Genomic DNA, 17649 nt, shown 5'->3' with positions numbered 1-17649 from the left:
CTTTGCAGCAGCTGCCACCGCTGCACAAAAAAACGACACTTTTCATCACCTAGCATAGTGGTTCATGCTCACTTGAGAGCACTACGTGTGTTTGCTGTGCAAGCATAAATAGCATAAAAACGTCAACCCGACAACAATATGTAGATGTTTTTATTATTCATTCGTTCATTATTATTATTATTATTATTATTGCACCATTCAAACATTTCGACAACTCTGTAAATATGTTTCTGCACCTTATAGAGTCCAAGCCCTGGGGCGAGAATAAATCAGTTCGAGTGTGCCAGGGTGTAATTGGTGCATCTGAAAATCCAGAGCGATTCAGCAGTCAGAAGAAGATATACGCATTTAAAAAATCTCTGGGGCTGAGTAAGTGTTTAGGAATGTAAAAGAGTGAAGCAGAGACGAGTTGCACTCGTCCAGCGTGACGATAGAGGCTACCTCACCCGCAACACAAATCTGCTTCATTTACGATCATAAAAGGCATTGCAACGTCAAGGGTTTGAAGAGTGACGAGATTACATTACATTACATTAAGGGTGGTCTTCCGACGGGTAAAACACAAACTGAACTAAATCCACACATGGGGCTGAACATATTTCCAAACTTCCCACAGCTCTTCTGCAAAGTGACCCGGCGCGTGGAAGATTTGAATGCACCTTAAATCTCAGACATGACTCATCCAATCAAACAGTTAAATTATTCGAAGTGCAAATGAGAAACGAATAAGATGTCCCTTGAATATGGTTGCCTTATTTTACTGGGGCAACGTGTTGGTCTTGAGAAGGTAACATGAAGTTCAACTTTGCAGTTTTGAATCTGGGGGACAAATATGACTGATGACCGAACAGTAACTTTAGTCCTGCTAAATGTTTTCTTTGATAACTGTGCTATTCCAAAATGCCAGAAATCAAGCTGTAGTTTTAATCAAACTGGATTTTTAAAAAAACGAAACAAAAAGGTTTGACTCGTGATTTATTTAAAAAAATGTACACACCTTGGTCATTCTGCCAGTTTTTTTTTCCAAGAGCACAACTGTGATGACAAAACAAGAATCAAAACGTGATGTGTACCTCCCGCTATGGGTCAAATGATTGGATTTCGGTTTATGTTTGGACAACACACATCACACACTTGCATGCTAAAGACTCCCGGAAGTCCCTTGTCCAAACGTTCAATCAAAAGAGGATGGATGGGCTCACCTTTGATATTTTCAAGAAACACACGTCTTCCCCTTGCTGCCCTCGCCATGACTTTTATGACGACGCATTCCCTTTTCAATGCATGCACCAACTTTCCCAGAGCGCTGACAATAAATGGTCGACATAATTTGGGGTCATTGGCACTCGAATTTGGAGATAGCTGCAAGTAAATGCGCTTGCGTGGAAGCTCCCCTGAACGGGATTCCCAAAGGGAGTGAGACATGGCGGAGTCGTGACCCACCCCCAGGCGCAAAGAACCGAACCGAGGCCAACGGGACCCGAGCCCGAGCGGGTCACGGGGCGGGAGGGGGTTGAGCATCCATGTTGAAACGGGTCTAATGGGACAGAAAATGTGTCCTTGGTGTGAACTCGGCCCTCTCACATGCATGCCCCCCCCCCTACCGCCTCCATGAGTGACCCCCACAAACTTCTTCAATCATGTACCTTTTCAGCGTGGCGACACGGAGGCGAGAAAAAGACCAGTGGAGGGATGCTGCATGTATGCCGACTGTGGCCGGCAAATCCATTTCTCCAACGTGTCCACCAACATAAAGGCTCCTGCGCTCATTTTTCAGCCGCGTCACATCGCTTTTCTGCGGAGGGGCAACCTCCCTCTATGAGCACCATTTCACGCTTGTGCCCCAGCATCAGCAAGTCCACCTCACACCACATGCACGCACATTTTGTCATGCAGGTTCTATTCTCCACATCAAGCTGTCTTTCATCCGAACATTTTGCATGTGCAGTGAGAGAGTGATGGTTGAGAATGGCGCTTGCATTTGTGCCAAGAAAGAGGAAAAGCAAATCATAGTACAATTTTAAAAATTGGTGTCCATTTTGTTTACCTTAAATTATGTTTGGATGCATTTAACCGTACAGGTGTACGCACAAAAATATAGTATAAACAAGTCGGCTCTTCCGCGAATGTTTTTTCAATGGGCAGTGTTTTGCTTTTAACTCCGATAACAACAACAAAAAAAGTGTCGGAAAAAAACACGTCCTCCGCAAGCTTAAGGCCATACTGCTGCTATCTTTTAACTAACAACGTGCTGCAAATCAGGATTTTATTCACTTAATTTTGTACGTTGGGAAATGTGTTCTGTGGACAAGAAAAGTAGGCTGACTGGAGAGGGTGTACAAAGGCAATATGACGATTTCTCCAAACAATGGCGACCCCCCCCCCCCCTCCCCATACATACTGCAAATGTCCTCTAAATTGATTCGCATGCAGCTTTGTGTTCAAGTCACGCACGCGCACGCATTGAAATGCGCAACGATAGCGGCAGGGTTCATCGACAATTTAAAAAAAACTGTGGTTCTCTTTTCTACACACGAGTAAATCAAATTGTGCCAGCAATGAACCAACGAGTCACCAAACGTATAGCAAACTATAGATGACACTCACTGTTTTATTGAGCAGTATGATTTGCACAAGTACACTCCGTTTATTGCATTTCACAACAGTCCGTTTTTAAAAGGTCCTAAACACAACACCAACACCACGAAACCCAAACTGTAAATCAAAAAAAATCCTCTTTCTGAAATACACGAGGTAATTGTCACATTTGTATCCTAAACATACACGTTCAAGATCAGTGGAGTGTTTCAGCTTTTTCGTCCCGTCCCCCCCAATACCAAAAATAACGATTTTGATGTCCTTCCAGTGTTTGAAATAAATAGATTGTGCATTTCACTTGGGCAAAAGAATGGCCCACAAGAATATTTGGATTAAATGTATCATCTGCATTTTTTTTCCTTCATTCAAAAGAGAATAAAAACAATTTCAAAGGAGTTTCAAATAAATTAAACCCTGTTTCACGTATAAAAGAATGCATCGCTATTCGCAGTACTCCATGCTATATAACATGCATTTTATATAACGTCGGACTTGGAGGAAACCGCACACGATGGCTACGACAAAACAAAATAAATAGATCAAATAAAACCAGAATCTCATCATTCTATAAATAAGCAGTTCTATTGTGTTTTCGTTTTCCGCCTGCGTCGTCCATGTGTGGTTTTATAACCTGGTCATGTCGTCTCCGTGTTGCTGCGTTGCGCTCAGTTCGTCAGAGGCCGCCGCAGCGTTGCTGGCGGAGCAAGGGGCCACCGCGCCGGCTGTCGAGGCGATGCCGGAGCCGGACGACGACGACGACGACGACGACGCCGACGACGACGAGGACGACGACGAGCGCACTTTGGTGTTGGGCAGCCGGTGGTCCTTTTTCCATTTCATCCTGCGGTTCTGAAACCAGATTTTGATCTGCCGCTCGGACAGGACCAGCGTGTGGGCGATCTCGATGCGCCTCCTCCGAGTCAAATAGCGGTTATAGTGGAACTCCTTCTCCAGTTCCAAGACCTGCTGGCGGGTGTATGCTGTCCGAGACCGCTTGGGCTCCGTCCCGTTGTAGCCCGGGTTCACTGGGCGAGAGTGCAGGGGGGGGGGGGGGGGGTGAGAAGGAGAAGAAGAAGGACAAGTCGGTACAAAGGAGGGCTGTAAAACATGGAGGTGACTTGAAAGATTTATGGGCACGTTTGGGATATTGGAAAGGCAACTTTCGAAGTTGTGGGGACACTGGCTGCAGCCAACTAGGCTAAATTATTAATGCAAGATTACAAAACTGGATCCCCCCCCCCTTTCTCTTCCTCGCCAGCCCTTCATTCATACGTCCCCTCGCTCTCTCTCCCCCTTTCCATGGCGCAATACATAACAGCAGAAGCCACATGGTGATACGGCTGCCCTGAGTATACCTCGGCTATAAAATTTATGGTGGGTGTAATTACCAATGCCGAGTCGTAAATCCGCCTCAATTGTGCCATTTCAAAAGGCTCGCCTGCTATCGGAGCAAGGGCTGGCAACGAGATGGGAGTCGGGGGTTGATCAAGGGGGAGAGGGCGGACATAAACACGCAGCTTTTGCCTACCGGTGCTGACGTGAATTTTCTTCATCCACGGGTAAACCACGGGCTGCTTGGACGAGGTGGCGGCGCTGTTGGGATGCTCCGGGAGGGCTTGGTTGCAGGCGGAGGCTGCGGCCGGCGGGGTGGCGGGGGACATGGACAACTGGGGGGTCTCGCACGAGGCGGGCTGGCCCTTGCCCGCGAGTAGGTGCGCCGAGTGGGCTATTCCCGCGTGTCCCCTCGGCGTGTCGGGCTCGGGGATGCTTGCGCAGTTGTACTGGCGTTCTTGGTAGTTGGCCCGCTGTGCAGCATACAAGTCCTGCTGCTGCTGCTGCTGCTGCTGGTGATGCTGCTGCTGCGGCTGGTATCCTGGATCCCTGGCGCGGCCGTAATATTCGGGACTGTGCTCAGGGATGTAGTTGTTTTGCGAATATTCCTCACATGGAGGAAATTTCGGATCGATGTAGTTGGACTCCATCAAATACGAGCTCATGGTCATTAATTTCTGGAGTGCAAAATAAATTTTCTAGCTTTGTCGTTTTTCTGCTCCATAAAGCCCTCCTACTTGCGAGCAGCGCTGTAAAGTTACTTTTACCACGTGACGCGGCCGGCCAATCGCAGCCGACCTAGAGGTACCCGGATAAGGAACCAGAGGTGTTTTGCATACCTTCAGTCGACTCGCCATGCATGGCGTCCTCACGCCAAGTTGTCTGTCTCTCTCGCTCTCTCTTTCTCTCTCTCTCTCTCGCCTTCTTGTCGTCCCGCTTGCTCGCTTGCTCCCTCGCTTTCCCTTTCCGCTTATCTTAGCAACGTCATTGATCTTGGCGACAAAACTCGTAGCTTACTTGCTGACCAAGAAGAAAAAAAATGAAACGCAGCGATCCCAATTATTCAAGGAACAATACAGCTGTTGCACAACGGATAACAACAATAGCTCGTCCCGACGAGCCTGCACAAAGCTCACGAATGAATCCAGCAGCGCTTCACTCACAAAAATGGACAGAAGAGGAACGGCTTGTGCTTAAGTCTCAAAATCGAGTGAACGATAGGCAAAATGTGCTCGATTTTGAAAACCCACAAATGGGTCAGCTCGCTCGAAGATGATGTGAAGATAAACAGTTAAAACGTAGATGCAAAATGTTTTCATATGGGAATTAAGATCCTCTTGATTTCACTTTTTTAAATAAATTCATTAAACTATCATGAATTCACAAATTATTTCCTGAAATCAAGAAAAAAAACAATTGTTTGATGGTGCATCCATCCATTGTCTACGCCTCTGATCCTCACAGCAGGTGGAGCCTCTCCAGGCTAAAGGTGGACGATACAGGACTATCCATGCAGTCAACAACAGTGGTCCTCAAAGTCTGGGACGAGCACCACTAGTTGTCCATGGGGTCCTTTTAGCATACACGAAAACAATCACTGCCCAACAGCAGCTCCCTTTTTATTCGTCGTACATTTACATTTCATCTTTAATCATATTATTGAGGTACATTTTTGTTTAACTTTGTATATGCAAATCCAATTTTAATTGAGTCACTTTGTAAGTATTTTTTTCAAGATTTGAAGCACACTGTCTCTGTTCAAACTGCACATAAGGTTGCAGAGGCTTAGAATAATGTTGCTTTTTAGGAATCATACCGTCAGTCTGTTTTTATTTTATTTTGGGTCGACAAATAAGTGTAAATGAATTTAGGTGGTACTTATTGTAAACATGACAACCACTGGTCGCCGGCATGGGCGTGCCACATGAGTAGCTGGCACGTGTGAGCCTTACCGGTGAGCTTTATCAAACTTTTCATGTTGACATTCATTTTGAAATCACACAATTTGGAAATCGTGACATTTTTAAATAGCGCATTTCAAAGGACAACATGAACAAATCATATTGTTTGTAGGGAAAAGCTAGGAGGTGCAATGACCATGAGATGATTTATTAAATATTTTGAACAAAATTGTTACTTCTGAGGGCGGCACTGTGTTCAACTGGCTTGCACGTCGACCTCACAATGCAGAAGTGCAGGGTTCAATTCTGGCTCTGGCCTTCCTGTGTGGAGTTTGCATGTTCTCCCAGTGCCTGCATGGGTTTTCTCCGGGTACTCTGGTTTCCTCCCACATTACAAAAACATGAATGGTAGGTTGATTGGGCACTCCAAATTGTCCCTCGGTGTGAGTGTAAGCATGAATGGTTGTTCGTCTATGTGTGGCAACCAGTTCAGGGTGTACCTCGCCTTCTAAGAGCTGGGGATAGGCTCCAGCATGCTCGCAACCCTTGTGAGGACAAGCGGATTCGAAAATGGATGGATGGATGAGCTGTTATTTCTGAAGTTGGAACTGGTAGCCCCTCAGCATTCATGAGTGGCCATGGTGTAGCTCTCAATTTGCAAAAGGATGTTGACAGATGAGCATTCACATCCTCACTGAGCAGAAAATGAACCATAGTCAGGCCAATGTACGACTGTATCATCAGAAAATATTGAATCACATAAATGCATTTGGGGGGGAAAAGCATGTGAAATGATTTTTTAAAAAACTTTTTCGCAAAAAAAAAAAAATGTAAAATTACACGATAAATATGACAAGAGTTTTGTCAGTGGTGGAGAGGGACATATTGAAGACCGAAGAGGTAGCCCCAACCCATAGTTTGCCCACCCTGCTCTAATCTCACACACCAGTGTTCCCACTCCAAGCTATGCTTGCTGCGCATGGCAACGTTACACAGCATGTGAGTGTGTGTGACTCAGGAGGTGTGGCTGAATTGTGGGCTGACACAGGCCTGCTGGTTTCCAACACATGCCCACCTGCCAGGCTGGGTGGCAGCTTCATTGAATGAGGCGTTTACTGACTGCACTTTGGCATTTTTAGGAGAGGAACCCTAAACAAAGATCACATCATATGTATGGGTGCACTGGAGCATGTTCACATGTTGAACATACAGTGACCACTACATAAAAGTTTACATTGCTGTTGCTCAGTCTATCTGATCACTTTAATTTGTGAGATGTGTTCATGCAAATTTTGCGATGAAAGAGATTTGTCTTGATTCTGAATAAATGCTTATTGCACATACAATCTTTTTAACCATAATGATGTTTGCACACGTCATGTTTTATATACAGTTATGATCATAAATTAAGACACTCTGGCATGATTTCTCAACTGACCTGAAGAAAATATAAGAGATCAGGCAAAATAAATGTATTTTATTTTACTTGGAATGGGATTCTGATTCGGCTATAAGAAATTTCAAAACAATCTCAACAAAACAATAAAGAAAATAGTTTGGTCCCCATTCAGAGATATTTTCCCCAAAAGGGCCAATATGTGACCAAGGATTGTTGTGAACAAGTTCAGATACAGGATGTGTGTGTGTGTGTGTATATATAGATAGATAGATAGATAGATAGATAGATAGATAGATAGATAGATAGATAGATAGATAGATAGATAGATAGATAGATAGATAGATAGATAGATAGATAGATAGATGTATACAGGTATATACAGTTAGAGTGAGAGAGAGACAGAGAGAGAGATAGACAAATATAGATATTGCTGATACCGTTGGCAAGATTGTAACATTCTAATTGTAACATTCTATTGCGAATTGCTCTACCATCCCAAAACATAGCAAAGAGCATAGAGTTTTGCTGACACAACCCATGTACAGCCAAAATCAAAGCAAAAGACCACAAACAAGGTAATTAGTCAGCCATCCTTTTTTATCCGTGGCAAAAGACACAAATTCCTAAACACTATTGCTTATTCCAGTGTGGCTACATAGAATCACTTTGATTTTGGTGTCACTGCCATTTGGCCAGAAGGCGTGAGTACATTCACTCTCCTTTTTGCATGAAAGCCTGTCACGGGAATGCTGCACATGCACTTTCTTATCTGCATGGGGTCAACTAACTGCGACAGACCAGAGGCTGACTGAAACGTAACCTGTACTTCTTTTCTGACTTCTGCTGGAGGACTAAACAATAATAATAACAACAACAACAACGATGATGATGATGATATCATATGAGGCGGATGAGAATGACGATATGAGAGCTTGCTGCGTTTGCGAGCGCCCGGCTTTGTGGGAAAGGCGCGTGACATGTTTATTAGCGCACGCAAGGATGTCGGAAGCCTTTTATAGCACAATAAAAGCCGTAAATCAGTCCGGGTGAAACGAGCGCTGGTTTGCAATGAGCTTGAGGAGGTCGCGCAGGGTAGCTGCATGGCGCTCCCCGCCCCGGGTGGGGCTTGTTTGGCTCGGCGTCAACCTTTCCATGCAAACCGAGGCTGGCGGTGAGTTGCAGCTGCCCATGTATTCCCGTAGAGTCGGATTTGCGATTGCTTTCAATTGCACACAAATTCGGTTCTACAGGGTACATATAGACAACTAATGCGGATCTCAGCCTTTGTGCAAATGCGCCGCAACGTCCCAACAAGGCAAGCTGCATCGTGTTCTTTGAAATGGCGTTGCGCGCGATCCAGAGGAAATAATACATGACCGCCTTTGACCTGGCGCTCGTATGAATATTCAGTCCCCAACACACGCGGACGCACGCACGCACGCACACACACACACACACACACACACACACGCTCTGGCCGACACAAAGGGTCGGCGTGACAGCGCAGATGAAAAATAAGTTTCCTTTGTTCCCAAGTATTTCTTTTGGCTTGCTATTAGCATATACTGACCGCTCGCTAACCTTTCTAGCTGCCAGTCGGGAAGCTAATGAGAAAAGGCTGCGATGAAAAATGTCAAATCAGACATGTGGCCCCGTTTGTGCCTCATGAAAAACGCCAACCTGATTGGGAATCGACGGTGCATTGATTACAATGCAAGTGCACGACCGCTCAACCAACTTCAGTGTGAAGATGTCACCTCGTTAATAAATAAATAAATAAATAAATAAATACATAAATCGATTAATAATAATAGTAGTAGTAATAGTACAAGTAATAATAATAAGTTATTGTTATTGTTGTCATTAACATTATTATTATTATCATTACTCAACTCAACTCAACTGTATTTATAGAGCACTTTCAAACAGCCATCGCTGCATACAAAGTGCTGTACATGACGAGACAACATCAACATTACAACATGTACATTACAAGACGAAGAAGGGAGTATGTGAGTGCCGTTTGATGTGCGTGGCAATGGGGATGCACGCGGCGGACTAGATTGTCGCGAGGATGCATTTTAATCCAAGTTGGACTGGCTGACCCGCGCTTCACCCCGCGCGGTTGACTGCCGCCAATAGGTCACTGCCTATAGCTTTATTGACGGAGGGACGGACGCCAATGAATTCCTTCTCCGCACAAACGGCTTTCAGATCGGGCACCCATGCAGTTCAATAACTTGCTCTAATGTATAAGTGAAAAAGAAGAGGCCCTCGGGCAGATTATTTGCCTGTTTCATTTATTCATCGGACGGCTAATTAAACGGCCCCTTTGGTAATTAAAAGCCGTACACGTGTATGTATTAAATGCAGACTATGTGGTGGTTCCCCCTGTAAATTGGTGGCCCAGTGGCACCTGACCCGAGCACTGCAATATTCCTGATGAAATGGCCATAAAGCGCTTTTAATCCAACCCTTAACAGAATAGACTGCACATGCTTTCCCCCTCCCCCGCAGGTGGAATAACAATGTGTGGTTCCGTTCCAAAAAAAGGGGGGGGGGACTTTCAATGACGTGCAGACAGTCGTGAGAGAGGTGAAATATGAACATGCAGGAAAAGCGAGAGCCACGCCATGAAGAGTGGCTCCGAGATGCCCCCCTGAAGGCAAGGTGCTTGTCTTGCACTTCATTCGAGCTCCATGTCCGATATGCATCTTACATGACGACGCTGAAGTCGATTGCGCAACCATTTCCACAGGCAAGCATGCACGACTCGTGTCTAACCTTTTCTTTTGCAGCTGCTGGTCTGCAGCAAGCACACACAGCGAGCTGCGAGAAGTGTCAGATCTCCCCCGCAAGACAGGTGGACAGGCGACACGGCCCCGCGCAAGCACGCACGCACGCACTTCCTCGCCCGCAGCCGTGGAAGGATCTGCAAAACACAAAAGAGTCACGAGATCAAACGTGGTGCCTGAAAGAGGCTGCAACATTTACCAAAGGAAGCTCAAGTAAACGAAAACGAAGATAGAAACATCAATAAGGGATTTCTGAACTAAAATATTTGGCTGTTTTTTTCACAGTGTGTCTGGAAATATGTGATGACATATTTTATTTGTATTTTGTTCAAAGTTCTGAACATATGGACACATTTTCATTTTATACAAAATGTATTTTTCGCTCCATTTATTTAGTTGCTAACTTTGTCTTAAATGTTCCTTTCTGACTGACAAGCAACTTGGTGCAAAAAAGTGGAACGGCTAAGCCGCGCAGGCTAACGTTCTTTCAAAAGATTTTTTTTTTTTTCCGTTACGCACAACGTTTTAGTTTGTAATTCGATTGTCAAGAGCGCTGCTTCTCGTGTGTCGGCCTGCAACTCATGGACGTCCATGTGAGGTGAGGAAAAAAAACTCCACACTCACTGCACGCTAAATTATTTCGATGGCTAATTACAACCTTTTGCGTGTTCATTTGGTTTTGGGGGACGTTGATTGAATTTTTTGCTGGTTCCTTTTTTAAATGTAAGGCGATTTAATTCCAACCAGAGGATTTGGTTAATTGATGAGAAATGTTTACTTCCATTTGTATTTTCATACACCGTGTTCGATCGTCGTTTAATTTTTGCTTCGATGATTTATTTACAAATGGGCAAAACTCGCTGAACAAGGATTGAGGAGAGACATTTAGGACGGGCCGTTTTGACACAACACTAAAACATAAACCTCCATCACTAGAAAGCCCACTCACGCAATCAGGTGAAACAGAAGCCGACTTTGTGCTCACATTCGGGAAGCGCGATGCAGTGCGACTTGATGGTTTCAATGTGGGCCGAGACAAAGGAAAAGTCACCCGGAAGTGACCTGTGCGTCTTGAATAATGACCGTGTCGGCTGCATAGGTCAGAGAAAGCAACAACAAGAGCGCACGCGCGGCCGCACGCGTACACAAACACTGGCGTGCACGCGCTGCCGCTGAAAGCGAATGCTGACACTGTTCCACTTTCAATCTGAGGCGCGAAAGCGAAAAGTGCATATAAACACAAAATTTGGTTGAGAGGCCATTCCCCTCATTAAAAGGTGTACATTTGGCGTAACGTGGGCTCCACAAATGGTCCCAAAATATATACTGGACGTGAGGAGTTTACTGTAAGAGGACACACACACACAAAAGCAAATGCACTGAAGGAGTGTGTCCCACAGTGCCCCCTAACGGAAGTATACTACGCATCAGCATGCTCGACACGAAACGCGGAAATAAAACAAACAGCCCGTCGTGGAAAGAAACAATCTTGTTGCTGCTGACGCTGCAATAACAACATGGCAACACAAAGAGACAAGTCAAAATGAAGACTTCACAACTGACATGAGAAAATAAGAGGCTCCGTTCAACTGGCCGAGCAGCCTGTGGCTCTACGACACACACACACACAAATACAGTACAGTTTAGCTCCCTCACTCATCAACAGCATTAAATTCAGTCAAGCAGACATGTCCACGTTTTTTTGGGGTAAAGGATTTTTGTTTGCGGGGATTTGAATTTGCACATGCAGCACTACAAATTTTTAGTGGAATATTTCCAAAGCGTTTTCACGGCTGTCTGCAGCACGAAACCACAATGACGCTGCACTCATTCGTCACACACACACACTCTCAAACGCACACACGCATTTTGTGTTATTCGTTTGGTAGCACAACAACACACATTTAGGTTTGCTTACACGATTAAAAAGCCTAAAAGCGCCTGAACACACACACACACACACACACAAAGAGTTCCAATTGTTGACAATTTTTATTTGAATAAATAAATGGCATTGCGTTCAACGACAACGTGCCACTTACCGTAAAAGATGTTTGTATTTACGATTGGTTTTGACCGTGTTCAATGATCCGAAAATCCTGCGTCAAATCCACCCATGTACACGAGACCCTTTCCAATAAAATGCATGTGCGACGTCAAAATAATTGGTTGGCAAATGCCAACGTTTTCGTAAAACAGTGACATGGACGGCGAATACGGGCTTGGGGGCAACTTACATGCCCCGGGTCCGAGTTGCCTGATCGTGCCTTGCAGCGAGCCCTCCGCGGCCCAGATCAGGCGTACACACGCAGGCATGCACGCGGCCAGCCAGCAGCTGTGATCTCCGGACAGTTAAGATTATATATGATGTGTATATATCGAAGGTTTGTCAGCCCTTCCAGGCCATAAAAACCACTTAAATGACACCACGTGCTTCCCAAGCACCATTCACGGGGCCTGCTCCGGCCAATTGGCATATGTAACCTTGTAAACTTTAAAATACCCGAAAAAAAGAGACTGCCATGCGGGGCAAAGCGAGGGGCGTTCAATACAGGCCCACGCTGCAGGGAAAAACAGTGGACGCCGATTTTCTCTTCTTGAAAGCACCAAGTAAGTTTGATTGGGATTGAGGTGAGTCCCCTTGATTTCTTCTTTTATTCCTTCGCTGGGGGGTTCCCATTCAAGCCCTTGTGCGTTTAAAAACAAACTAGCAAAAAAAAAAAAAAAAAGGACACCGCGGTATACACGGATTGTGCGCTGCCATGCAATCGTTGCGTCAAGAGCGTGGATGGACGCTGGGACCAGATGTTGTCTTGTAAAAAGGACAGCGAACTTTAGCTGCATGCGTGTCGTTTTTCCGCATGGGAAGTGGGAGGCGATGCAAGGCCGAGGCGAGGCCCGGGCGAGGCCGGGGCTTCCCTTCCTTCTCCTAGCAAAACAGGAAACAGTTTGTCCGGAAACGGGGGCAATAAAGTTTTATGGGGGCCTTAAACTTGATTGCGCGTTTGTCGCTCGACTTGCAACCAGACTACAAATGTGAGCTCATTGTTTAAACGACGCGTCGTTACGCCACCATGAGGCATCAACGTTGTTAAATGCCATAAAAAGAACGTCATAAGTGGTAAGGAAACACAAATAGTGCATGTCATCCCTTTATTGGTTACAGTCAACGATGAAACTATCAATGATGCTATTTATTCACAGGGCACCGGAAGTCAACAGAGATTATTTCCCCCCCACATCACTGTATCACCATACAGTTGTATCGGGTTACATAGATTAATTAGTCACTCGCAAAGAACGCACCAAACACAACATGGTACACGGAGAACGTTTGATGAGGGAAGAGTTGACAAGGTTTTATCGGCACGGTAATCCCAATTAGGCGCATGCATAAGTGGTCGGCGCCCGCAAAGTGGTCTGATCGTCGAATTGGCCACATAAATCCAGTTAGCAACGCAAAACAATTGATCAACGTGAGTGAGAGTCAATAGAGTGGGTCCCAAACAGCAACGCGTGACACATAATTGCTGATGAAGAGCCGCGGTGCGCTGTCATGACGTCATTGCTCCTCGCAGTTCATCCGCAAGTCAGGCCGCTCTCTGCACGCTGCATATGCGGTGATGCAATTTGCCTTTATTCCTTCACTTTGATCTTGGAGTTCTTCTTCCACTTCATGCGCCGGTTCTGGAACCAGATCTTGATCTGTCTCTCGTTGAGACACAACGAGTGCGCGATCTCGACGCGCCTGCGGCGGCTCAGGTAGCGGTTGAAGTGGAACTCTTTCTCCAGCTCCAGAGTCTGGTAGCGGGTGTAGCTGGTCCTCGAGCGCTTGCCCTCCGATTCTGCCGTGTTGCAAACACAAGTTAGCAATCAACGGACCTTCGCTCAGAAATACAGTGTGTGGCCGACGGGGGGGCTACGTGGTGTGCTCTTTGTTTCTTGTTTCTGTAGTTTCTTGTTCCTTTGTACAACGAAAGGTTTCGACAACTATAGCGAGGGCGACAAACACAGCTCGTATGATTTGAACTGCAGAGCTGACGTGAAGCCATTTGCCAAGGTTTTCTTGATAGTCACCGAAATCGCTGACATCAGAATGAAGCATTACATGTTTGCTTTTCTTTCTGTTCTACTCATGATACACCTTGTGTTCGAGAGGAATTGACGAAAACGAGGTGGTTGAAGTAGAAGTGGACATGTAATTTAAGGAATGAAGAATTTCATTTGAAAATAAGAACATTCCAAATATCTTAGCATTAAAAGCAAAAGTTCCTCGGTTCCTCTGTGCGGTGCACATTACAGTCGTAGCAAACTGCACATTTTTAAAGAAGACACGTTTTTGATTTGCCTGGATAATCGACGGAGTTGTTTCACAATAATGTTTGTTGTTGCTTTATTTCCGCGCGTACATACACGAGAGCTGTGTCGAATATTTCGACTCTCTTATCGTGTTGTGAAACGTGCTACAAACCACTAAGAAATGCCTCATGATCTTAAAAAAAGGCATGCCAGTGTCAATCAAAACGGACCTTAAGGGGACCTTTGCGTGCATGGTGACTTGAAATGAACAGACTTCGCAGTCAAATTACACAACGCTGAATTTTGCTCGATACATTTCAATTTAGAGACAAAATGGTACTTTTGCTCAACCTGAAAGACTGCTGGCCTCATGTCGGCCCATACCACAACACTTAGAATGAAATAACAAGTCTGAAAATGCAGACTGTGAATATTTCACTCGCCGTTCTCTCTACATTGCGATGCCCAGACACTCAGAGGCTGCAACTAAACAAATAGTCGGACATTTTGAAGCCTTCCTGAGGCGTGCTGCCTGTCTGGCAGGCTGCGATGTTTGCATGCGTGTGAAGTAAGAGAAAACACAATGGTTGGCCGTCCAAAGCGTGGCTCCGCTGCGTGCAAAAGAGTGCATGCATGCCTATTCAAATCTTTTCGAGGTGAAAAGTTCAACCGAGGGTCAGGTCATTGGTGATTCCCAGAGTTCAATTTAAGGCTAAAGCTTCAAACACACACACGCACACTCACACGCACCGATCATGTAAAGTATATATGCGTTGCACTGCATGGGAGGAATAAGAAAAGCAACAAAGAAAATAGTATACGGATGAATCTGTAATATTATTTGATCATTTTGTCACATGCAGTTTGATCCTGCGGTCCAATTACTGCAGCATAAATCAGCCCTCAAATCACCTCTTCGCCGTAATCGAGCAGCTTTACGAGCAATGGATGCCTTTGTCATAAAATTTATGGCCACGAGTTTTTATTATTTCCTGCGTTTGGCCTATAAAACACAAGAGGGAAAGTGGAGCGCTCGAAAAGAAGTGGAGCAGCGCGAAAGAGGGAGTGAGAAGACAGACGCAAAGTTTACCGTGGCTCATGTGCAGTTTGGTCATCCACGGATAAATCTGAGGTTCGTGCTCACTGCTTTGCGGCTGGCTGCCGTCCGCCTTCCGCGAGCCCGCTTGCGCCTTTCCCGCACTCGGGCCGCCTTCGTGGCTGCGCTCACCGCCGGACTGGGCCCTCCTCCGCGGGGCTCTGTCAGCGCCGCGGCCGTGCGTGTGAGGTCCCGGCGGCAGAGGAGCCTCTCCCGGGCTGCCTCTCGGGCTCCTTCGCATCTCTTCCCGCCCGAGCGAAGCTGCGGGCACCGGCCGCGAGAATGTGGCGCTCCCACTGACGCCTCGGTGACGTCCGACGAAGCCAAACATCGGACAACTTGTCTCGCCCGCTTGCCTCACACTACAGCTGTCAATATTAGAGCTCATTTTCAAAATCGCGTCACACTTTTAGCGCCCAGATGCTTGGTGGATAGACGCTGCTCTTCGTCTCTGATTTGTGTTGATCATTGCTTTTCTTGGTAGCCACGTTTGAAAGAAGAAAAAAAAAACAGCCTCGCTTTTAAAGAAAAAAATAATCCGGGATTTATAGGCGGAGTGGCCTTTGGTATGTTTTTTTTAATCCTTGATCCGATGCGCGCTGCCCAAATATGGCCTATTTGTATGGGATCACGTGCGCATGTTGGCCAGTCATAAATTGGTGTTGATACTCAATGGGGATATTGATGAATGGCAAAGACGTGTCCAGTAAACTTCGAGCTGCTGCTGCTGGGGAACAGGGCGAGCAGACGTTCGCGAAAAAGACCATCAGAGTAGGACAAGAGCGTCATCTGCTGTTGGGAAGGGGGCAAAACTGCCCGGGAAGGGAAGGGAAGGGCACGCGCTTTGGACGCACCGAACTCTGCAATCAGCCACTCGCTCGCCCTTCTCACAAAAAATACACCAATAAATGAGTGACATAAAATTACAAGAATGTTCAAAGCAGTGTTTTTTTTTTTGGAAAGTGTTGGATTGTCGTGATCTATAAACGTCCTGTTATTTTCAGTAAAGCACCAAATAGTTCAAAACGTTCAGCACCGATGATGCCCATAAGAAAATGTTTTTGGACTATTCCCAAGTCCATAAGGTGTTTCTGGGAAAGGGTGACCAAACTAACCTCCCCACTCCACTTTTTTAAGACCCACAAACTCAACACAGACACGCAGTGGTAACCCCCCCACCCCCCACCCCACACCCCCTCCCCAGAGCCCCCATTAAGGTACACCTCACCAAAGGCAAATTTTTACAAATATTTTATTCCATATGATACACAATTATGACAAAACAAGAACTTCTAAAATAAAAAATGACGACGTGTACAAATATATTTCACAAGGAATTGTGTCAAAGGCTCAAAAAAGGGGAGGGGGGTAAGCGCAATTTGGTGTTGTGCGTTGTTTATCAAAGCAACTAAATGCACATTCAGTCTTGAAGGATTTGCATATCTGCTGAGTTCATCAGCGGCCTGTACACAGGCACATTTTTGTGTGTGTGTGTGCGTGTGTGTGTGTGTGCAGCAGTCTCTTCGCGCAACGTTCACGTTTCTGCAAGAGCTATGTTTTCATCATCTCTATATATTCAAGTAGTAGCCTGCATGCATGACACTGTGACCAAACGAAGGGTCCGAATCCTTCCGTCCGTGGAATGTCGAGACTAATTTAACACTGGATTTGGTGTGCACATACTTCACAGTGATGCAATGGCTGCGTAGGGTGGTTAAATAGTTGCTACTGGCATTGGAAACCACGTAGGAATTAATTCTTCGTTTGCTTTAATTATTTGCACAATGCAAGTGGGAAAGGATAATAATAATAATAATAATAATAATAATAATAATAATAATAACATAAGAGTGATCCAGAGTCACGGGAATCAGAAAGTGGCTGGAATTATACGATTTTTTTTTAAATTCTTCTTCTTCTTGTTATTTTTTTAAGGCTCATCACCCCCGTGATGAGGACAGCGAGGAGAGGGAGCCTTCATGCAGTGTGGTCCGTTTCAGCTCCATTTTTAGGTAGTAATGTTGTTGTTCTATTTTCCACGTGGCTGGAACTATTCCTTCTGTTTCTTATCCTCGTTCTCCTCGTCTTCTTTCGGCGCGCTGCCTCCTCCGCCGCCGCCTCCGCCGCGTTCGTCATCTTGCGTGGCGGCCGTGGACTCGGCTCCGGCCACTGTGGAGGTCAGGTTACTCTCCTTCTTCCACTTCATGCGTCGGTTCTGGAACCAGATCT

The 17649-nt window shown here is 45.7% G+C and overlaps 3 protein-coding genes across 4 annotated transcripts in view; all 3 read right to left on the bottom strand.

The window, feature by feature from the left end:
- Window positions 1–2591: 2591 nt before the first annotated feature.
- Window positions 2592–8407, bottom strand: hoxc4a (homeobox C4a). Its single transcript, XM_086122136.1, has 2 exons — window positions 4127–8407; window positions 2592–3623 (listed from the first exon to the last, which is right to left on the bottom strand). Exons 1-2 carry the CDS (start codon window positions 4599–4601, stop codon window positions 3223–3225), a joined length of 876 nt encoding a protein of 291 aa, XP_085978262.1. The 5' UTR covers window positions 4602–8407; the 3' UTR covers window positions 2592–3222.
- A 4754-nt stretch (window positions 8408–13161) lies between these two features.
- hoxc5a (homeobox C5a) lies at window positions 13162–16013 on the bottom strand. Its single transcript, XM_086122122.1, has 2 exons — window positions 15415–16013; window positions 13162–13870 (listed from the first exon to the last, which is right to left on the bottom strand). Exons 1-2 carry the CDS (start codon window positions 15806–15808, stop codon window positions 13662–13664), a joined length of 603 nt encoding a protein of 200 aa, XP_085978248.1. The 5' UTR covers window positions 15809–16013; the 3' UTR covers window positions 13162–13661.
- A 642-nt stretch (window positions 16014–16655) lies between these two features.
- The window catches only part of LOC147211117 (homeobox protein Hox-C6a-like), a 2039-nt gene continuing 1045 nt past the window's right edge, over window positions 16656–17649 (bottom strand). For both annotated transcript variants that reach the window (XM_086122090.1, XM_086122099.1), the window contains exon 2: window positions 16656–17649. This exon is cut by the window's right edge. In XM_086122090.1, the coding sequence (XP_085978216.1) occupies window positions 17471–17649 (179 nt within the window). In that variant the 3' untranslated portion in view covers window positions 16656–17470.

Source organism: Hippocampus guttulatus, chromosome 1 (genome assembly GCF_054856545.1).
Source record: "Hippocampus guttulatus isolate MCC_2025c chromosome 1, RoL_Hgut_1.0, whole genome shotgun sequence".
NCBI classification, from domain to species: Eukaryota; Metazoa; Chordata; class Actinopteri; order Syngnathiformes; family Syngnathidae; genus Hippocampus; species Hippocampus guttulatus.
The sequence above is the reverse complement of the archived record's forward strand: the minus strand, read 5'-3'. Positions and strand labels throughout refer to the sequence as shown.

What these genes read in the sequence shown, in the direction of transcription:
- hoxc5a (XM_086122122.1), bottom strand. Translation starts at nt 15,808, where the DNA reads ATGAGCTCTAATATTGACAGCTGTAGTGTGAGGCAAGCGGGCGAGACA. An exon ending in CAAACTGCACATGAGCCACG is followed by an intron (nt 13,871 to 15,414) that starts GTAAACTTTGCG and finishes GCAACACGGCAG; the next exon opens with AATCGGAGGGCAAGCGCTCG.
- hoxc4a (XM_086122136.1), bottom strand. Translation starts at nt 4,601, where the DNA reads ATGACCATGAGCTCGTATTTGATGGAGTCCAACTACATCGATCCGAAA. An exon ending in GAAAATTCACGTCAGCACCG is followed by an intron (nt 3,624 to 4,126) that starts GTAGGCAAAAGC and finishes ACTCTCGCCCAG; the next exon opens with TGAACCCGGGCTACAACGGG.